The 23149-nt window shown below is 43.4% G+C and overlaps 1 protein-coding gene across 1 annotated transcript; it reads right to left on the bottom strand.

Annotated features, from left to right (window-relative positions):
- Window positions 1-244: 244 nt before the first annotated feature.
- On the bottom strand, window positions 245-22832 carry LOC311197028 (cytosolic phospholipase A2 epsilon-like; the record flags this gene model as incomplete). Its single annotated transcript, XM_084270714.1, has 20 exons — window positions 245-480; window positions 1905-2085; window positions 2910-3076; window positions 3568-3759; window positions 4219-4326; window positions 4799-4936; window positions 5577-5691; window positions 7162-7384; window positions 9331-9470; window positions 10780-10915; window positions 11914-11951; window positions 12973-13139; window positions 13689-13752; window positions 14291-14333; window positions 14772-14812; window positions 17373-17504; window positions 18136-18272; window positions 19804-19876; window positions 22420-22503; window positions 22806-22832. The coding sequence occupies 20 exons, from the start codon at window positions 22830-22832 to the stop codon at window positions 245-247; spliced, it is 2442 nt and encodes an 813-aa protein (XP_084126840.1).
- Window positions 22833-23149: the final 317 nt, after the last annotated feature.

The following is a 23149-nucleotide window of genomic DNA, read 5'->3' as shown; positions in this document are numbered from 1 at the left end:
AGTCTCATTCTTTCACAGCCGCCTATCCAAATAGGACTCAACTGCTCTACAACTGCCTCTCCATTCCCTAAAACAGTGAAGAGAATTTTTAACCATAACCATGATTTGCCAATGGTTTTCATGCCAGAACCAGCATTAGTCCTCAAGTTAAGATGGATGCTGATTCTGTATGAATTCATGAATAATAATTAGTCCATTACCCAAACATTTGTCTATCTCCTGATGAGATTTGTCACAACATACTTTAAGATTTAGGCAACTGAGATGACAAACAGTTTTTACATCGCTTCTTTCGCTCCACTGCAGTTCGCAAAGCCTGAAGAATTAGATGTTTATTGTTCAAGATGTTGTAGCTGCACAGGTTCAGCAACTTGTTGAAGTTCTCTTCGGTATACGTAAGCAGCCCTGTGCCATAGGGAGAAATACAGTTGGACACATCTACTCTTCCTTGCTCCATCTCCGTGGGACTGCGCTCCACATCTGTTGAAGACAGAAAAGTTCAACATGGCAACGTTACTGAAATCACAGAATCACAGGGGTTGGAAGGGACCTCCAGAGATCATCAGGTCCAAACCCCTTCCAAAGCAGCTCCCCAGCTCGTATTGCACAGGGAGGCGTCCAGATGGGGCTGGAATCTCTCCAGAGAAGGAGACCCCCACGCGCCCCTGGGCAGGTCCTTCTCCTCAGAGCTCCTCTCCATCAGGTCATCCCCAGCCTTTACTCATTCAAATGGGAGACTCCTACCAGGCATTGCAAGATACACAGCAACAGCCAGGAGAAACTGAATTATCTCGGAAAATAGTTTGAGATGTAATTACTGTGTAGATACTGCATCTGCTGCACTAATAAAATCCACTGTTTCAACTGCTTGACTACGGTCACAACTGATCCAGAACTGACTGGCAGAACAACTTTTCCATGCAACACACTTTCATCTCTAAATTAAAGCTTTCCATCAGAGTAGTTCACTTTCACAGATTCAGAATTCAGTGTTTTTAACTTTTCCGTTGGGTACTGAGATGGCAACTGCTAAGCTGTCAACTGGTAGAAAATGACACCAGGAACCTACTGGATTGGGAATTCTCCATCTCAGGTGGCTGAGGTTTTAAGCGTGTGCAGAAATACGGCTTTTCCAGTAGCCTGGCACATGGATTTTTGTTCAGTTTTTGTGGAAAGTTTCCTGGATCATACTAAATTAGCAACAAGAAAATTGGAGTTGACACATGCAAAAGTATTTGCAAACTGAGTTTGGCACGTACTTTTTTCTGGTAAAACAAAAATACCATGATTTATTCTATTGCTGAAGTGAAGAACTATTTTTCTGGCAACATTTATTTTTAAATATATCAAAGCAGCTTGTTACCCTGGCAAATCCTTTGCTTCACTTTTTTCAGCACTTTCTAGTCTCAAAAGCAATGGGAGGATTCCAGCTTTGTTAACAAAATACACACAGTAGCTCATCACAAGACTCTTAAGTGACAGTATTATCTACCAGTGCATATAACTTAATAGCTGCCTCCTGTCCTTTATTATCAAAGGAACACAAACTGTTCCAGATGCCAGATAAAGGTGTTTACCTCAAGCTACAGCTATTCATGCTTTTAATTTTGAAACTCTTCAGTTCAACCCTAGATTAGTTGGCCAACACTATATCCACCACAGTAGGACTGGACCTATGGTAAAACTCAGAATCACAGATACACAAGGATGGAAAAGACCTTTAAGATCATCAGGTCCAACCATTCCTGTCCTAAGCTAAACCATATCCCTGAAGTACCTCATCTACCTGTCTTTTAAATACATACTCATCATATTTAAACTCAGATGACTAAGAAATCTGCCAGTCTCTTGTTTTACAAGAGGAACAAAAATCAATGGATAAAGGGCTGATGCTGCTGACTTACTCGGTGCCTTGTATTTTTGGAATGTATCACACACCAGTGGGAAATAGGCCAAGACAGGGGCTTCTAAGGTGTCCTCAAACACGTAGCACTCCTTCAGGTGTTCCCTCTCTTCCTGGCTTAGCTCTGTGCCAGGGAATGGGATCCCACGCTCCAAACAGTACTCTGAGAACAGGTCCAGCGGCTGGCTCAACAAACAGGAGGGTTGCAATCAAAAGAGAGGTTGGAATAAGGCTACCAAGCCCCATAACTGGTATTTTGCTGCACCAGACAATCTGTGATTGATTTATTTGTTTACAAATAAGGCTAACTATGCACTGGAACAAGCAAACCCCTCTCCATTTTCTTAGACTCTGAATAATAGAAATTTGGTTGATTTGCCAACATTCTAAATTTTTAAAGTAAGATTCATGTTTGCTGAAATTTATATGACTTTTGGATTTTTTTTATGGTTTAGGTACACAGTAGAGGAAATTTTGGTTACGTGTATCTCAGATCACAGGTTCTTGATTATTTGCATTCAATGTATCTAACAATTAATGCATTCATGTCCTCCTATAAATAAATTACATTAGCTTCAGGCATATAAGCCCCTCAATGTTTCTTCAAATACAGCAAAACAAAAACCTAACTGAAACTTAGGCAAACACCAAGAGTAAAACAAAAAAAATCCCTCCAAATTTTCATTCAAAAATAGCATGTGTTAACTAATCAACCTGTAAAAGTTATTTAACTATCAAGGAACTTGCCACCACAATGACAAATCTGCACAGATATACAAAATAGGCAATCTTCTATCTGTCTGTGTCCATGTGTGTCCCAGAAAGCTACAGAAAATATCCCTGATAAAGACAGTGACATTATGATCATGGGAAGTACTATCACTGGTATAATCATTTCAGTTAATAAAAACAGACCATTTTCTGGAAAAGAAAAGAGATAAATGTGATAATTCAGCTGCTGGAGTCATCTAGATAAAGATAAAGAATCACTATTTCAATACATCACCAGAGTCTGTGATCCTCCACTGTAATTTAAATGCAAAATGACATCCACTTTCCTCTCTGGCCTCAGAATGGGTGGGCAGCTGGTGTTGATGAAGAAAGCTGTGTCTACCAGCTTAAGGTAGTCACTCATTTCAATCAGCTGGTTAGGAGAAGAATCAAGCACTGTGTCTGAAATTCAAAAACTTATATTAAATTAATTACTGCAGGAGCAAGTCAAATATTTTTTCCAAATCAGTGTAACAAGGAAAGAAAGGAAAGACAGCCCACACTGTCACAAAGCTCACAGTTAGATGTTTCTTTGACACAACTTTAGCACCTATAGCTCAACTCTGAGGTCAGTAAGATGTAGCAGTTCTGAGACTCAGCTCCAAAGCAATATATTAAGCCACTTTTTCAACTGGTGTAAATCTGTGGTTATTTAGGTTCAGTGGAAGCTGCAAGTCATTCTTTTGCAGTCTTTCTTAAGAAGAGAATTCAAGCAATCCTGCTGTAGTTTCTCCAAGGCAGAAACAAGACCAGCTCAGCAATACCAATTCCACAAGCATATAAATCAAATTATATAATTCAAACTTTGCCTTTATGCTAAACCTTATCAAATACTTGTCTTCAGCACATATCAGCACTCAAATGACTTTCAAAGACTCATCTAAAGTCAGTACCTTTCCACATGGAAAAGCTCTCATTCTCTAAGTATTTGTTATGGAGCTGGAAGCCCTTGAGAAAGTTATGGTACGTTGAAACCACTGGCCGTCCAGTCATCATTTCTCGCAGAGTATTGGAAAGGCATCCTTTGGGAATGGATAAGCCAGTTGTGCATTCATGAGGCTTCCTGGGCAGAGCAGGCTGTTCCTCTGCAGGAAGAACGAGAAGAGGTAATATGTCTGTGGACGTTCAAAGCATTTCTCAGATTCTAACAACAGCTAAAAGAGGAGCTGGACAGCTAAACCACAGCCCCACCTGTGATGGAGTGTGTGCACTGACATGCAGACTATTCTGGACAGAGGTGGGTTTGAGCGTCACAGAATCATCTTGTACATCATCTGGCCTCTTCCTCCCCAAAAGGCCCGTGGTAACCCCCTTGTGACTAACAAAATTCCCCAGGGATGTTGCACAGTGAGCAGTGTGATATGTTTTCCTGTTTTCCAGCACAGCTGTTGCACTCCCATTTCTCCTTCATTCCCAAAGGCTTGGTGTCCCCTAACCCATAAAAAAGACACAAAAATAACCCCTTTACAGAATGTCATGTTTGACATTTCAGAGAGATGTGAAGATAATTCAGATGCAAGTGAAGAGTAGTCCCATTAACTAACCGATGTCATGCTCAGTGCCTCTGGTCCATCTGTGCCAGTAGTCCTCTGAACGGCCAGAGAGGTAGACAGCATCCATAAAACTCTGGGAAAATATATTACTCCATGTGCCTCGAATGTTAAAAAAAAAAAAAAAAAGGACATGCTTAATAACTTCGAATTTTCGAGCACAGTTATGGCAACGTGCTTGGATTCAGTCTCTGTGATTATTTAAATTAGCAGTTATGAAACATAAAATTTAGTACAGCAAATGCCATGCCACATCATGTCTGGCTTGCAAACAGGCCATTTTAGAAAGCTGGCTGTTTAGAGAAGTCAGACTGTGATTTTAACTACTTCAAAACATCAGTTGTAACGTGTGCGCTCTGTTTTGGTCTAACCTAAGATGTTTAGAAAATTAATTGTATCTGTATCAAGAATCTGCTTCCTCTTTTGTCCCTTTTGGCTGGTTCATTTGTGATTTAAATTGCATCAGATACATCATTTGGTATACAAGTTACTTGAAGGCCAGGAGTTATTAGATGCCAAGTCTGTGTAGGTATGTGATTATAAAGGAGATGTTTTTTCTGAGGTTGTAAATCACCTTCCAAGAAGCAGACGTTGGACTCTGGGATCTTCTTTACCAGGTGACCCATGAAGAACTCACTCCCAAAATCCTCAGAACGAACAAAGGCCCCGTATTTCAGGAAGCCAACTTCATATGGTGTGAACTCCACCCACTCTGCAAATAAGGCACAAAGGAGGACTTACTTTTATATGTGTTCAGACATCTGCAGTAACAGCTTAGAGGTTCAAAAGCTGGAAGACCAAGGCTCATAGCTTCAGCATGTTGGCAGCAGACAGTTCAAACCACCATGTTGTGAAGCTAACAGGTACCCTCCCATGTACTGTGTGTTAGATTGATGAATGCAAAAGCTAAATTCACCTCCTCCACTAATGCTGTGAAATTGCCCCTCCTCAGATCCTTCTCTGTCTGTAGAGAGCAGCTTCCTACTCTCCCCATTCCACATCTTCGTTTCTACTCCCTTCCCTCCTGCCCCAGCTCTTCACAGCTCTCATTGCCTAGGCAGGAAGTCCAACAGCTGAAAGAGGCTGTGAAGAGCAAGTGGGGATGAGACACAAAGAGCAGGTCCCAAGTGGTGGCTCTCAAGGTTGCCAGCAAAAGCCATCTCCATCCCTCAGAGGTATCTCCCAACCACATTATGAGGATGCATGAGTTTTGTCAAAGTAAGAAACCAAATGTGAGAACAGGGAGAGAAAAAATATTTAAAAGGCTTGGATTTACAGTTAAAGCCTTTTGCTTTTACCCAGTATCAAGAGAAAACTCCTTAGCTTTATCTAGGTGTGTATAACAACATTACCTTTAAAATCCAAAGTGCTGTATTCATCCTTGACATTCAGGGACAGGTATATGGGCAGCGGATTCTGCCCCTGATTTACTGCCAGTTGCTGATCAGAGAGCTTGTGAGTACTTTCCTGTTTATAAAGAACAGAAATCATCATAAAAGATGCATGGTCTTCCTATGGCCTATGGCATCTGAGCATAGGCTATCAATGAAACGCCTCCTAAGCTTCAGCAGACTTTCTTCCACATACTTCAGCTCTTTGACCACACAAATGTATTCATGTGTTATCTATCATCAAGCTTGGCCAAAGCATTATCAGTGAGGCTTCCAGGAATTTTGGAATGAGGGACAGAGTGAAAATGGCAAAGCTGTCTGCACAGTCACTAGGATATGACTTACTTCAAGGAAAGTTATTTATCTACCTTGCAGTGCTGCAGATAAAAGTCAACCAGCTTTGTTTGCTGGTATGGCTACAGATCGCTCTGCCTGAACTTATCTCAGTCAGAGCCACCTCTGTTCTGTATGTTACTAGAATCCTCATTTGATCTGAAGTTGAAGATGTAAAATCAGCTTCAGACATTTCCCCTGGATTCTCACATTTCCACAACAGAAGGAAAGGAAGCCATGCAGAATGATCTTGACAGGCTGGAAAGGTGGGCCTGGGTGAACCTAATGAGGTTCAACACTGCCAAGTGTAAGGTCTTGCACTTGGGCCGGAAGAATCCCAGACACAGGTACAGACTGGCAGAAGAGCTCCTGGAGAGCAGCCCTGCTGAGAAGGACCTGGGTGTCATGGTGGATGAGAAACTTCACATGAGCCAGCAGTGGCTCTTGCAGCTCACAAGGCCAATGGTATCCTGGGCTCCATCAGAAGAGGGGTAGCCAGCAGGGACAGGGAGGTGATTGTCCTTGTCTACTCTGCCTTTGTGAGGCCCCAGATGGAGTTCTGTGTCCAGAACTGGGGCCCTCAATACAAGAAAGATGTGGAACTGTTGGAGAGGGTTCAGAGGAGGGTCAAAAAGATGATCAGAGGGCTGGAGCAGCTCCTCTACAAAGAAAAGCTGAGGGAGCTGCACTTGTTCAGCCTGGAGAAGAGAAGGCTGCAGGGGGACCTCATTGCAGCCTTCCAGTCCCTGAAAGGAACATATAAACAGGAGGGAAATCAACTTTTTAAAAGATCAGACAATGGCAGGACAAGGGGGGTGGATTAAAGCTAAAGGAAGGAAGGTTTAGATTAGATATTGGGGAAAGATTTTTTTACAGAGAGAGTGGTGAGGGGCTGGAACAGGCAGCCCAGAGAGGTGGTGGATGCCCCATCCCTGGAAGTGTTCAAGGCCAGGTTGGATGGGACCCTGGGCAACCTTGTATAGAGCCAGGCCTGGACGTTGCCTGTGGCAGGGGGGCTGGAACTCTCTGATCCCTGGAGTCCCTTCCAACCCAGATCATTCTATGATTCTATGATTGGAGGCTGTGCTATTTTTCTTCTAAAAAGTCAAATGAAAGACTCCTCAAGTTTTGAGAGCCCTTCCTATTGCCGAATTTAGAACATCAGGCATGAAAATCTAGAAATCCTCTGGAATAAAAGACAGATATAGAATACCTGATGACGTAGCATACAATCAATGAAGAGTCCCCACAAATCTGTAAAGGACACCTTGTGACCCTCTTGCTTTCTTTCACAAAGCTCTTTTTCATAGTATTTCAGGTGATCCAATGAAAAACAGCACAGCTTGCTCTTGATCACATGCTTCCTGATATCACCAACTGGTCCTCTGAGATCTTTCTGTGACCACTTTGCGTCTTCATACAACTTTGCCATGGTCCTAGTAAAAAGAAACATACCATAGTTCCTCGCTGGGTACATGACAATTCATGAGCTCATACCACACAAGTGTTTTGTTTCAGGAGACATGGGGCTCTTACCCTTCAATTTTTACATAGGAAGACCAGTTCAAAGCTCAGGGAGAATTAAGACTCTACAACAGTATTTTTCTGCAGGGATACATTCAAAATCATCCTAGCTTGTTTCTTCACAGCATCATACATTAATAAAATGACACCCATAACGTCACAGAAGCTTTTACCATCATTAACATTTAATGTTCCGGCTTCAAGCCATAGCTTCTGTCCAAGGCCAATTCCATCTTCTATTTCCAACACTGTGAAACCTTAAGCAGGAGTTCAGCAGAAAACAGTAATTGCAACAAGTGCAAGAGTTCCCCTGCTTGGGTGAGCAGCAGGCAGGTCACCTCAGGCTCACGGTCACACACAGGGCCAGTCTACTTGAAGTTTCAGTTCCCAGAGCTGGAGCAGATTCCAGTCACCCCTGCTCATCCCCACCCCATTTTTTTCTAGTTCTGTCTCATATCCTTATTAGAGCAGCCCTCCAGAGGCAGAACATTTTAAAGCCCTAGAGCCCTGTTAGTCACATAAGGAAGTCACCGCTGTGTGTGACACTGTGTTTCTCAGGGCTTTTCCTTTAGATTCTCCTTTTCAGAGCTGCCTAAGAGTTGAGCCAGAGAAACAGTCCAAGAGGATTTCTGAAGTGTTACATGCACCTAGATGACCCAAGATATACGCAAAGGAAGGCAAAACAGCATTTCCCTACTTTCATTTCCTCATTGTTCTCAAAAATGCTTGAGGATCACATCCCTCTTCTTGCAGAGAGTCAAGTCCTGAGGACTCCAGCTGCATTGCTTCTCTTGCATATTTGCAGCACCTTCTGACTCATGATTAACATATAATTAACACCTGCACTGGCAATCAAAAGGTTTGCTTCTCCCCTGGGAAGCAATACACATTTCTTACATTTCCAAGAAAAGGCCAGCTTGTTGGCCTCTCAGGCCCCGTTGAATCCCTTGTTGACAGCCATAAACTACCACTCTTTGTTTCAAGTCAAACATTAAGATGCCTCTACCCCCCATCTTAACACAGGAATCTTTTCTCCCAGGTATTGGTGAGGCTGCACCTCGAGTGCTGGGTCCAGTTCTGGGCTCCTCACCATAAGAAGGACATTGAGGTCCTGGAGCGAGTCCAGAGAAGGGCAACCAGGCTGGGGAAGGGGCTGGAGGGCAAATCCTACGAGGATCGGCTGAGGGAGCTGGGGGTGTTCAGCCTGTAGAAGAGGAGGCTGAGGGGAGACCTTATCACTGTCTACACTGACATGACAGGAGGGTGCAGAGAGGTGGGTGATGGTCTCTTCAGCCAGGTGACAGGAGATGGGACAAGGGGAAATGGCACGAAGCTGCCCCAGGGCAGGGTCAGATTAGATGTTATGAGAAAGTTCTTCTCTGAAAGAGTTGTCAGGGCCTGGAACAGGCTGCCCAGGGAGGGGGTTGAGTCACTGACCCTGGGTGTGTTTAAAAAAAGGGGTAGATGAGGTGCTCAGGGATAGGCTTTAGCACAGGACAGGAATGGTTGGACTTGATGATCTTAAAGGTCTTTTCCAACCTTGTGATTCTGTGATTCTATAACTGGGAAATGAGAAGTGAGCAGTCATACAGATTTTTTGTTAAAAAATAACTTTTCCCACCTGTTCTCTGCACCAGGTACTGAATTAATGACAGAAGCAAGTCCAGCCCCAGGAGAACACAATTTGAATCTTGTATCTAAAAGAAATAAAGGCCACAGCCCTGGGCAGTCCCATGAAATGGGTGAGCAGCAGAAGGCAGCCAAGTCCCAGCCAATATCACACCAAGTAAAATCCATCTGGAAGGCAATATGCTTCACTAGGTTATCACTGTGCTGCCACAAGCCCAACTCTCCTTACCATGTTGTGGCAGATAAGCCACTGATGTATGAGATGCAGTCCAAAACACCTAACTCCTGGAGAGCCAGAAGACTGCCAAACATAGCTGTCATGGACCGCACTCCCCCTGCTGCGGTCGTGACTGCCACCACCGGCACCTGCTCAACACACAAGAGCACAGAGACGTTCATTACCAGACGGACTCAAGAAGCGATGGGCATGCAGAAGAACTAACAGCAACACCCTGATTCAGGTAGGTTTGGACTCAATTCATCCTCTTCATGGTAGTGCTTGGGTGTACGTTGAGTTGTGCAAACTTAACGTATGCTCAAAGCATCCTTCTGACCAGTGATGCTTTGGTAAGTCAGCAGCTGTAAAAGCATGGCCCTTACAGGGCATAGCCTATTTTCAGAGCTGTAAAGAGTCTGTTCTGGATGTTTTTAATTTTTTCCTCATGCCTTTCCCTCAAAACACCTTTTAAAATTGTGAGTAAAACTGAGGTCAGAAGAATAGAGCAAAAGCTGCCTGTGTAATTGTTTCTTCCATTAAGTTTCTTTACAGTATTTGCTGTTCTTCAAGCAGACAGTGACAAGCTTTGTAGATTTATTTTAGCATTATCTTTGTTACCGAGATTATCTCTACCTTCCCTGACATCAATGCTATATGCTATGGGGTCTCACTTCCCTCAGGGATTCAGCAATTCTGTTAGTCATTCTCCCTTAGCACTAAAGGTAGCCCTTAACAAAAACTAGGACAACATATTTATTTAGTTTTAGGAACATATCCTGCCATTACCTCCTATCTTGTCTTCATCGTATTCTATCATATATTTTGGGAGCTTTGATTTTTGGTCTGTTTTCTTAGTTTTTGTTTTTTAATGACTGTGACTCAATAACCCTTTATTTTAATTTAATAACAAGTCCTATCCTACTTGTTCTTTAAGTTCACAAGCACTTGGACTTGGTTGACAAATGCTGTCCTGTGCACAGCATCAAGGGACAGGTGTGCTGGGAGCCAAAGAAAGCAGCAAAGGAAATTGCATGCAGGCACATTCAGTTGTAAGAGGAGTGTCTGCCTGATTCCTGCTCCCAGCACCACAGCCCCATAACAGATTGTCCTGCAGCAACAGAGACCTCTGGGTCCAGGGATCCCCAAAAAAGGAGAAAGCAAGAGCTAACACACCAGACAGATGCTCCTGCACCAGAGTGCTAAGGAAGAGTCACAGCTTTGCTCTCTGAGTCTTGAGTGAGGATGGAGGTTGGCAGAGAATAAAGGAGCTATGATTGACCTCTTAATAATTACTTTTTCATCCTGTGCCAAAAAATCTTGGATTTGGTCTTAGGTCTAAGTGATAATCTGTTCTATACATTTTAGTATGGAAGATGTGGAAGAACTATATGGATATGGATAGGTCACGAGAGTACATCACATCCACCTTGTTCAAAGGTCCCAAGATGCTGTTCCACACACCTCATCCTCCTGCAGGTCTTCATCCAGCTGAAGAACATTTTTCAAGGCAGCAGCAACCACCTTCTTCCTTTTACAGATGAAATCTCTCTCCTCTGCACATAGATCAAACCCCAGCCGCAAGTCTAAATTCTTGCAACTAGAGCATGAGAACAGAGCAAGACATGTTACCTGCAAGCTTGAGGCATCAAGAAAAACCAGCAACAACAAAAGCCAGTTTAAAGAAAGGCTATTTCCATGCACAGGAAGGTTCCACTATGCTAATCAAAGTGGGTACATGGGTTTCACAGGCCCTGTATTTCTGCTGTCCTGTGGAGGTTTTAGACCAGAATCACATCCTGAACTATTTCATGCAATGACAAGGAAGTCAAATCAAACCATCTGCTGATGAAAACCAAGGAATATAACTGAATTCAAGCTGTTTCACACTGAGCTCTGAAATCTGGACACTTCACATTTGCCTGCTATGCACTTAAACTTAACGTGCTTTAGGCAAAATGGCCCCAACACCATTAGACTTATCTCTACTTGTGCTGTAAATACTTCAGTTAGAAGATGCCTCTTAAGCATATCCCTTCATACCTGTACATGATTATGAACATCACATGCATCATTAATTCTATAACTTTTATTTTCACAGGGATACTCTTTCAGGGCCTTTTTTTTTCCCAGCCAAAACATAATTTTGTCCCTTCTGTGACACAATTAAATCAGAGGTTTGTACTGAATATTATCATCTGGGTGCAATTAGTGTTCGCATTGTGGCTAACCAATCAGTAGGGGGCAATGATGCCCTCCGGAAAACTGCATGCCAGTCTACATTAATCACTACCCACTTCTTTAATTTACTAGAGAACTTAAGTATCAAAAGTAGGAAGCATCAACATTAGGAAAAACACTGTCACTGGTTATACCCCACGACTACCTACCACCTATTCTATGTTTAAGTCTTACCAACCAATTTTAAAGTGTAGAGCATTTTATTGGCCCTTCCCCATATTTTAGCCTTCTTTAGCCAAGTATAACCTTTATTCCTGATTTCAAACTTAATTAAAGCTGTAGCTTCCTTTCATCTAAAGACGATACTATGAAAGGATAAGAGATAGCCTAAGTAATCATTCAAAAGTAATCATTTACCCATCTTCTTTCTTCACAGACACCTCGTAAGATTCACCCTGAGAATCAAGAATGAAAACCCCATCAATATGAAATGGAATTGAGTGTTTGCAAAAGCAAGTCTGACATTACTACCAATTATTCAGATATATAGTCTGTGATAAATCTTTGGTCTCTTTGCAGACCTTGCACGCAAAGAGAGGCTGAGGGAGCTGGGCTTGTTCAGCCTGGAGAAGAGAAGGCTGCATGGGGATCTCATTACAACCTTCCAGTCCCTGAAGGGAGCAGAGAAACAGGAGGGGAACCAACTTTTTAAAAGGGCAGACACTGGCAGGACAAGGGGAATGGATTAAAGGAGGGAAGGTTTAAATTGGATATTAGAGGAAAGTTCTTTACAGAGAGAGTGGTGAGGTTCTGGAACAGGCAGCCCAGAGAGGGGGTGGATGCCCCGTCCCTGGAGGTGTTCAAGGCCAGGTTGGATGGGGCACTGGGCAACCTTGTGTAGATCCAGGCCTGGAGGTTGGTGGCCCTGCTTGTGGCAGAGGGGTTGGAACTCTGTGATCCTTGGGGTCTCTTCCAACCCAGACTATTCTATGATTCTATGATCACTCAGACCCTGCTTTTAAAATACTTCTAAAGCAATCAGCAATTCTGAAAATCACAGGAAAAAAAATAAAAATCACAAAATGCTGCTTTTTTCCCCCTGGATGGTAGTTATACTTTCAAATGTATGCAGAGCTGAGCAGACACATACTCAGCTGGTACATTTCTAATAACAAAATTAGTAGTGCATCAGGGATCACACAAATCTAGCTTATGCTTGTTGAAATAATTCTAAATGCTGTCAAAGGATACTCACTTTCATCACTCTTACTTTCTTTCCTGAGTCCAGAGAATGCAGAGGCACAGGGATTTCCCTCCTTGCTGAGCCACGCTGAAATAAAGTGAGGGGAAAAAAATCATTATAAGGAGAAAATTATTTACAACCCATAGGTACAGACCTACCAGACAAGGGCTAATTCATTGTGCTTCTTCCAAAAGTTACTTTAGCCACTGTCACTGTCCACAAGCAAAACATACACCACAGTATAAACGCTCCTTGGGCAGCATCACGTGCAGTCTGGGTTGACTGTGCTTGATGTAGTGGAACATGGTGATTTCGCTGCCTCCGGGGCAGCAGTGAGGACCTATGGAAATATCCTGGGCTTCTTCATAGGATCCTTTCATTGTGAAGATGAAATCTCTCCCTAAGAGCATCAAGCAAACCGCAGAGAAACATTAACTGCATCCAGCCATGAAAAACAACTAGAACACCCCATGTTTCAGCCTTAGTGCAGTCAATATTAAAACTGGGGGACAACTTTTTTCCTCCCCCATAATCAGTGTGAACAGCTTGAAAAGCAAAGAAGAAACCAGCACAGCAGGACCAAGTAGCACGGAACATGTGTTGTCAGTGGATGCCACTGGCAGCATTCACACCACCCAAGTTTCCACTGTAGTCCTTTTCCACTCCTGATAGCTGCATCTCCCCCCTTCCATTTTTCTGTTCTCAGAGGTATTTCCATTCCATCACATCACTGTGATGTTTCTCAGTGTCTCGGCCACCTCCACAGGCTACACAGTCCCATGACTGTGGGAGCCTATTAGCTCCCTATTAGCAAGCAGGGGACAATTCAGGAAATGCCTCAAAGCCCAAGGAGCCCTGTTACAAACAGAGCCTAAAATAGGTCAAGTACTTTGCTGCATCTCCCACAGCACAAAAAGCAGTGACCAATTATTTAAACCAATAACCTCACTTGAGTAAGGGCTCTTCCTTTTCATTTCAGCCACCTGTACTTCCAGACAGGAAACTTCACGAGCCTGAAAGAGTTAAGGAATAAAATCACCTATCACAGAAAACAGTTCAGGCTCCTCACTGCAGATCAACAGGTCCTGTGGAGACACCAGGCTTGGCCACGATGTCTTGTGAACAGGAAGAAGTCACAGAGGCCAGGTTGGATGGGGCCCTGGGCAACCTTGTGTAGCTCCAGGTCTGGAGGTTGGTGGCCCTGCCTGTGGCAGGGGGGTTGGAACTCTGTGATCCTTGGGGCTCCTTCCAACCCAGACCATCCTATGATTCTATGACATGGGATCCACTCCTTTACAAAGTTTCCTTGCTTACTGCCATTTCCTCAGTGACCAGCCCACTGGCACTGTGGCAGAGTACTGGTCCAAGCCCAATCCAACCCAGAGTGTGCTACAAGCATGACCAAACTGAAAATCTTACAGCCACACCTGTGTCTTCCCTGGAAAAGAATAAAGTCTATACCTAAAGGCACAGTTCTTACAACTACATCCTTCAGTTCTGCCCTACCATAAGAATATAAGCATTAAAAAAAATTATAATTAAAACAATTACCACTAGTACTCCATTAGTAGTGATGTTTTCAGATACACCTGGACTGCAAAGTAAAAAGGAAAAGGCTTATTTAAGGATGGGTATAGGAGCAATAACCTTTTATATGCATTTAAGTTTTGAGCTCAGCTTTTCTTGTTGTCAAGTGCACTTCTATCTTTCACCTCCATCTTGTGCTTGCTGCCAAGTCTCATTCCCACAGCTCCTAGGGACACTCCCTCCCCTTCTTAACTCCCCTGAGCAGCATCGTCTCTCTTTAGGCTGAATTATAAAATAAACACACACCTTCACCTATAAATAGTGAGGCTGTCACTCAGGGGGGGGATTGCACCAGATTCAGGAGAGAAAAGCAACCATGAGGAAGATGCCTAAGTGGGATGTCTGAGCACAGGTACATGGAGCTACTTCCCCAATGCTGCATTATCGCCCTCTAAAATGTCAAGCTTCCTGATGAAAAGTCATGTGACATTTAGGCTTTACTCACATGTTTTCTAGTAGAAATTCCACTTCTAGTTCTTCCTGTTTCTGAAAATAAGATTTATTTGTCATTTTAGGAAAAGGAACAAATTGGAAAGCTGGGGAGAGACATTTTCCAATTGCAAGCAGCAATACTGCTCCCTCCCTGGCAGTGTTCAAGGTCAGGTTGGATGGGGCTTTGAGCAACCTGCCCATGGCAGGGGGGTGGAACTGGGTGATCTTTAAGGTCCCTTCCAAACCAAACCATTGATTCTATACTTTTTCCTTTGCTAGAGCTCTGATGATTTTGCATAACCCTCCCTTGCAAAGCTTTGCTATTCCCACACCCTGTGTTGAAACAAATGGATGGAGTCTTCTTTGGCTACCCTTCTCTCTCATATCTCTCCACAGCTCTACTGTTTACAAACCAACTGTCACCACAAGGAGGAGAGAAGGTTGGTATCATGGAATACGGGATGAATGTCCCGTTATTCATTTATTAATAGGATGAGACACAGGTCAGTGTCAAGGATAACAGGTGAATAGTGTAGGAGAAGATACTTGAGAATAAATTGACTCAGGTGGTGAGCATGCCTGGGTTAAAACAAAAGCATTGGCAGAGCATAGTAACTAAATATTTTTTTTAAAGGGGGGAAAAGAGACCAACTTGGAAAATGAAAATTGCCAGGGTGAAGGGAAGATGGATGAGTGAAGACTGAAGCTGTGAAGGGAATACAAGGGAAAGAGGTCACAAAGGCTGAATAAAGATGGAAAAGGGGGAAGAACAAGGAACAGCAACAGAAGAGAGTAACACGTCAACATCATAAGAGAGACTGAGTGTGTTACTTCAGCCATGTGCTGGATCAGTACGTATGGGACTCAGCCAATCCAGAAAAGACCACACGAATAAATACACCAGAGAGATCTCCTGTATCACCCACAGGGAGGAAAATACTAATTAGTGGAAGATACAGATCTCTTTCTGACAAGTTGCAGTAAAATTTTTCATTCATCCTCAGAACAACTAACGTTTACTGCCAAACATTCTTTCAGTCTGGCTGCACAGCACAGTTGAACTTTGTGAAGAGACCAAGTGCCAAGTCGATAACACAGCTGCCAAGGTAATCAGCAGGGCAGGAAAGGTGAAAAATAGAGTATTTTTGTACCTACTGGTTCATGTCAGTAAATGAGACACCTCAGCTGGCTCCCCTGAGAGCTGGATCTATGGCATGTAACCCAGCAGCAGGTGGCTGTTTATTTCTCCCAAAGTCTCCAATTCATGAGAATTGGGGTTGTTGCAACAGTTTGTAACAGATGGCTGAGGAATGGAATTTAGAAAGCAGCCACCTTACAGAGATGCAAGACAGACTTTATCAAGCATTGGATTGTGACTACTTTGTGCTATTCAAACTCACTGACAGTCTGCTCCAATTTTGTCCAAAGAACAGCTGAAAGAATATTCAGGAGATTTGGGTTCATAAAATCTACCTAATTCTGCCTGCCTTATGTTCACATCCTTCTTATGCTGTTGTACACACACTCGTGCAAATTATATTTCCATTAAGCTCCATTCACATTCTTTTTGGTGAAAAACCTGGAGCAAAGCAATGGAAAGACTTACTGAACTACATGGTGAGCCAAGAGGTGCAGCCAGAAGCAATCCTGATGCTCTGATGTTGCCCATCCAGCCTCCTCAGTCCTCCTTTTTGAGACACTTTTGTAGATGAAACAAATCATTCAAGGCAGAGGTGGCAGTACTGCCTAAGGCTGCCCAGCACGTTCTATTTTCAGGTCACTTTATTAAAAAAATAACCCTAAGTGTTCTAAAAAAAAAAATCTTTGTACAGACCACAACCTGGAATGTCTCACGTGCACCTGAGTAGGAGTCACAATCCAAATAAGGATGGCTTGGCCAAGACGTTCCTGAAGCACAGCTCACCTTGTCTTATCTCCCCAACTTCCACTTGGCTAAACTGGTGGGTTAAGCCAACTCCACACATGCCTGGCAACAAACTCATGGCTTGAATCACACCTTGTTGGCCACAGTCACGTGAGGCTTGTTCTGCAGCAGGTATACTGAAATACTTAACGAGGATTTGCTTTCTAGAAGAGCAGGTAATAAACACTCTCCAAAGAAATAGCAACATATAAAACAGGCAAGAGTGAGGTTTCTTCCCAGATAGTGTCTGATATGGTGGTTTAGAAGTAAACAGAGCACACACAATTCCTAGGAGCTGTAAACTGCAGCCATTGTCACAAGTGTGAGAAAGCCTGAGTCTTGTTACCATGTAACCCCCCAGCAGAGGTGTTATATTTTGTGGAAAAAGTAATCTGAGTACGTGTTTTGCTCTCTTAAAAGAAGGGGGTGGGTCTTTTTGAAATCTCAAAAAATTATTTGGAATAGAAAAGACATTTTGCATCTGATTGGAACTGCAACAGAGGTGTGACTGTTTCTGATCCCTCCTAAACCCTAAGTAGTTAGTTAACTCTGGGATTTAATAAAGTCCTTTTAACAAAGTCTTTGCACATGAGAACACTGGTATTTCACATCAGTAGTAAAACAGGTCAAAATTCTGATCAAGAGTATTCTTTCTCTCCACTTAATTTCACTCATCTTTCCATTTCTCACCTCTGGATTCAACTCAAAATTCAGATGAACTTTTTCTCCAAGTTGGATTTTAGCTACATCAAAGCAAACAGTCAGAAGCTGGTCATCCGGTGTGAAAGTATCCTCATCGCAGACTGTCAGCTCCAGGACGTTCTGAGAAGAGAGGCAGAGAAGGACACAAGTGCTATACTCTGGGACTACTGAGCCCAGAAGGGAAGCCTATCAAGAGTCTGCACATAGCCACCTCAGTGTTAAATGTGACGGTGTGGTGCTCAGATGGCTGCAGGAAGCCTTCACAACCCCCCTGGCTCAGACTACAAAGTCAGGGACTAACCCTGGAAGAGGTAAAGCATCAGATTTGGCAACAAAGAGGAGCTCAAGTGAAAGGCTGTGTGACACGTGTGGTGCTCGTGTGCACTGGACAGAGTAGAGATCACACCCGCTGCTCATCACGATCCTTTGTCTGTGGCAACCTTGTATAGAACCAGGCCTGGAGGTTGGTGGCCCTGCCTGTGGCAGGGGGGTTGGAGCTCTGTGATCCTTGGGGTCCCTTCCAGCCCAGACCAGTCTATGATTCTACGATCCACATATATATACATATTTATACACAGACGAAGAGCAGATAGATATAGATATATATATATACACACACCCCCTATCCCTCAGCATAACTGAGACCAAGCTTCTACATAAACCTCAAGGCCTTCACAAAGAATCTGCTGCCAGTAGGTGACAGTGTCCCCTTAGTGAGCAGAGACTTTCTAATCTCAAGTGCATCTCCCACCTTTACTTCCCTTTGGATCAGGAAGTGGAAGGCTTCGTTCCAGACGGGGTTTCTGCAGTTGCGCACAGTTCTTGTCCGGGCTTCCTCACACGAAGCCGTTGGCAGCCACAGCTTCACATAGCAATCAGGGAGGCTCACTGCATTAACAGGATTTTGTACTGAATTAGCACAGCAGCATTTATTTTACAATGTTTTTTGCCCAGCCATGAGAAAAAAAAATTTACCTCTGAAGACTCCAGAATATTTCATTAGACACAAAGGAAAAAGCCTTCTAAATTTAGACTCATTTAGCTTTTCTATCTAAATTTATGTTGAATTTTTTTTTTTACCTAGCACTAGTGACAATGTCCAAGTCATTCCCAGTGAGATAGCAACGAACAGACACAGAAGCACCCAACACAATTTCCTGACTTTCCCTATGTCTTTCACAGAGCTGCCCCTTGCACAAAGGAAACGGGCAACCTGGGGACGAAGGGGCACTGAAGAATTAGGGAGCTAAGGAGTACAGAGCAGTCAGTGAAAGAGGAAAGGGGGGAAATGGCACAAAGCTGTGCCAGGGCAGGGTCAGATTAGAGATTAGGAAAGAGTTCTTCACTGAAAGAACTGGGTCTGGAACAGGCTGCCCAGGGAGGGGGTTGAGTCACCAACCCTGGGTGTCTTTAACAGATGGGTAGATGAGGTACTTAGGGATATGGTTTAGCACAGGACTGGAATGGATGGGCTCAATGATCTTAAAGGTCTTTTCCAACCTTGTGATTCTGTGATGAGCAGAACGTCATCTTTCCCAAGACAGAATTTCTACTGTATTTCATTTCTATTGTTAGCTGTTTCCTAAATTAATGCAATTGAGTCTAAAGAAAAGCTACTATAACCCTCACAGCATTATATTCAGATGACAGTGACTTCCTTGCTCTAATTATAAACACGCCATCAATACACCTGGGAAGAAATAACTGCTTGTATCAGTACAGACTGGGGGATGACCTGCTGGAGAGGAGCTCTGCGGAGAAGGACCTGGGGGTCCTGGTGGGTGACAGGTTGGCCATGAGCCAGCAGTGTGCCCTAGGGGCTGAGAGAGCCAATGGGATCCTGGGGGGCATCAAGAGGAGTGTGGCCAGCAGGTCAAAGGAGGTGATCCTCCCCCTCTGCTCTGCCCTGGTCAGGCCCCACCTGGAGTATTGTGTCCAGTTCTGGGCTCACTGGGATAAAAAAGACAGGGATCTCCTGGAGAGAGTCCAGAGGAGGCTACAAAGGTGATTAAGGGCCTGGAGCATCCCCCCTATGAGGAAAGGCTGAGTGAGCTGGGACTGTTCAGCCTGGAGAAAAGAAGACTAAGGGGGGACCTTATTAGTGTTTATAAATATCTGAAGCATGGGATGCAGGGGGAAATGGGCAGCCCCTTTTCAGTGTCTGTGGGGACAGGACAAGGGGCAATGGCTGCAAGTTGGAGCACAGGAAGTTCTGCACCAACATGTGGAAGAACTTTTCCCCAGTGAGGGTGAGGGAGCCCTGGGACAGGCTGCCCAGGGGGTGTGGAGTCTCCTTCTCTGGAGAGATTCCAGACCCATCTGGATGCCGACCTGTCCTAGGGAGCTGCTTTGGCAAGGGGGTTGGACCCGATGATCCCTGGAGGTCCCTTCCAACCCCTGTGATTCTGTGAATACTTACACAGGTCTGCTTTGCGGAGATTTCTCATGCTTAGAACTTTCACAGTAAGCCAGCACAACTGAGGCACTTCTGGCTGCAGAACAATGAGGAAAACACCTTCATTATTAGCAAGTAGCTCAGATGCAACTAACATCACCTATCCTATAGCATAGCAAAGGGGAAGACACCTGGAAAATAAGTAACAATAGGTCATTTTCACATTAATGCACTAAGTATATATTTTCACTGTAATTACTTGAGGCAACTTCTGAGAAGAGATTATTTCTCCTGATGCCACATAATGTCAGATTCCAGCTTTGTTCACTGACTGTTGTTTTTAAGGGTTTTTTTTGAAGGACTTAGGTTTTAGAGTTTAAGTTTCAATGCAGCGAGTAGTTTCCACAAATCATTGCATAGTTGCCATTGTAAAATCTGGCTATCTTCAAACTACAGAGCTTGCTCCTCAAATTTCAAGTTGAGCACAAGAGATTACAGTACAGCACCTCCTGGTGTGCCAGCTTGGAGACCATGGGTTGCCCTCCTTCATCTGGCAGAGACAGCTGCCCATCTGCCATGTGACATTACTGCAGAACAAGACACACACCCTCCTTTTTAGAATGCTCAAGGTATCACTGCTACTAGCAAATCTGGTTGTGTGATGGATGACATCAAAGCATCCTTCACCTTACCAAAATACAGGAGCCTTACATAGAAAAAGAAATATGAGTAAAAGGAGGACAGAATCGTTCTGGAAGTGAACAGCCCAGGATGGGACTCCACAGCTCGGGAGGAGGAAGGCTGAAGAGGGAGGCTTGGGATAAACATTCTTCCATTTCACACATCAGTCCAGCTCCCTAGAAGGCAGCTCTAGCATTTCAGTGCCACATGACATAAGGCAGAAGAACTTGTATTTTTAGATTGACATTGAGTAAAGATATCCTGTCATACATAGATAGGGTCTACATTAATTGAAACCACATTACCACAACGTGCAGAACTGATTTACGTACACAAACCAGGGGCTGGAGGAAAACCAGAACCAAAGAACGTAAGGAAATGGCAAGTCCCAAACACAAACTGAATTCCATATTTGATAGGTTGAGAGTAAACCCACCAGCATGCTAGACTGTGCAATTACACCAAAAAAGCAAGAATAAAAGCTGTCATTGTTCAGGGATTTTGCAACAATGAATGATTTTTAAGATAGGGCTGATCTCACTGATTTATCAAGGAGAAACACAGAGGTACAGTAATATACTGACATCCCATAGCATAGGGGTCTACAAAGGTGTATTGTGAAGGCTGCACAACCCTCTCCATTTTCTGTTTTCTCCCTCACATTTCTTATCACAGCTACACACAACCCTATGCTTGGTTACAGGAAAAACAAGACAAACTTGAAAGCATCAGAAATAAAACACTACATGCAGAAGCAGTAAGTCCATTAATTAGATTGAAAGGAGCAATTAAACTCTCAAAGCATCATGATTGCTGAGAAACTGTCTCCTTAGGATCTCCTAGCATACCTCTTATTTTGTTACGCCAGTCTCCTGACAGAAGATTAACCATCTAAAAAGTAAGTCATCAGGCCAGATGCTATTTAGAGCCCACTGGAAAATTCCCAACCCAACAGTTTTCTCTCAAAATATCATTTGAACAAAACCAGCAGGTTTAGAAGAAACCCAACAAGCTCAGCAGAATTTTTGGCAGCAGAGTTTATGAAACAAGAGAGAACGACGGAAGTCCCTTCCAACCCAGACCATTCTATGATTCTATGATTCTAAGTAGGTAAGAACTTTTCATCAGCTCAGTTTTTCATCCCAAAACCAGAGGATTAACATTTTATCCTTAGTTTTAGTAGCATTCATAGCCAGGAATTTGGAGAAAACTTAGTCCCTCAGCCATCTCAGAAATAATACACAGACACAAAACCAATTATTCCACAGTGCTTGTAGTGAGTTCGCTGCTGTCTTAGATCAAGTAAAGACTTAGCCTCGTACCTCTGCACTGAATACAGCCAGAGAAGAGATTCAGAAAACTCAGGGGCAAAACCCATCACATTTTACAGTTTGTCATTATTTTAGGCTATCATTTACTATCATTTAAACAGAGCATGACTAAGAAAAAGGAATAGTTTGCTACATATCCAGTACATACCACATTCAGTAACTTCCAACACCCTGTCACCAGTTCACTTTCATAAAAATTAGTGATCAGTAGTATTTTAAGTGAAAGACACCAAACAATCCATTTTATCTACTGATCTGTATCCATAAAAACTATTTGAAGACTAAGCCTTGGGTGTTATGAGGTATGACTACTGTCATGTAGTGAGGTCGCAATAAAACCAAGACTAAAATCCAGCCCTTCCAGTTCTTTGCCCAGCATCTAAACCACAAGTTTGTCACCTTCCTCCCCCTCCCAACCTCCAAGTCACAGTGAATGCTTTCCACTGTAGAGAAGGCACTCACAGAAGAATTAACTATTCCCCTAACTAACCATTAAAAAAATATCACATCTCATAATAAGAGGTAAGCTCAGGGCAAGATGGGAAAGGCTGATTGATGGAGAACTGCAGGTATCACTCATAACCTGCAGCCTTTCCCCACAGCCCAGAAGCTGCCCTCTGTACAGTACCTCCTCTTCAGCACCATGCAGTCTTTCATGATTCTTCCTCCTGACTGCAACCTTCCTGTGGGGGTTTGCTTGGATAAACCGATCCTGGGGACAAAGACGCAAGAGAGGGACCAGTGATGAAAGCCAGCAGCCAACAATTCCTAGTTTTTGATTTCTACTCATGTTTGCCATGGCAGCGGTAGGGGACCCTACCATTTCTCCTCTTCATGATGGGATCCCATCTCCATCACACCAAGACCATCTATCTGCTGCTCTTACTAGTAAATCTGCCCACTCCAGACCTATTAGATATTTAAGCACTAAAGTTCCCCGAGCATTTGTTTTCCATAAACCTCAACCAAGACAGCTGAAGAGCTTCTCCTGCCCCACTGACGCTTTTCTCTTACCAAAGGAGAATAGGCTGAGGATCCCATCAATGTCTCCGGTTCATAAAAGGCAATACTATAATGGTCCAGTCCGTGTGTCTCTCAGCTGGCAGGTGCTCCTGGACCACACTATTTTCCAACCAACTGAGGCAGGGAAGAAGAGCAGTATAGATTGACTCATAGCTCCACCTCCCACTGATTCAAAAGCATAAATTATGCACCTGTTCTATGCCACATGAAGTATTATTTTTGTTTGGTATTGGGGATTTTTAACCACAATGATTTAGGGCAACAGAAGGAAAGAGTCAAACACTTTATGGTACGCTAATCCCAAAATAAAAGAGCTATCCACCATCATAAGGTTT

The sequence above is a fragment of the Gallinula chloropus genome (assembly GCF_964237585.1).
Source record: "Gallinula chloropus genome assembly, chromosome: 14".
NCBI lineage: Eukaryota > Metazoa > Chordata > Aves > Gruiformes > Rallidae > Gallinula > Gallinula chloropus.
Note: the sequence above shows the minus strand (reverse complement) of the source record. Positions and strands in the feature narration are given on the sequence as shown.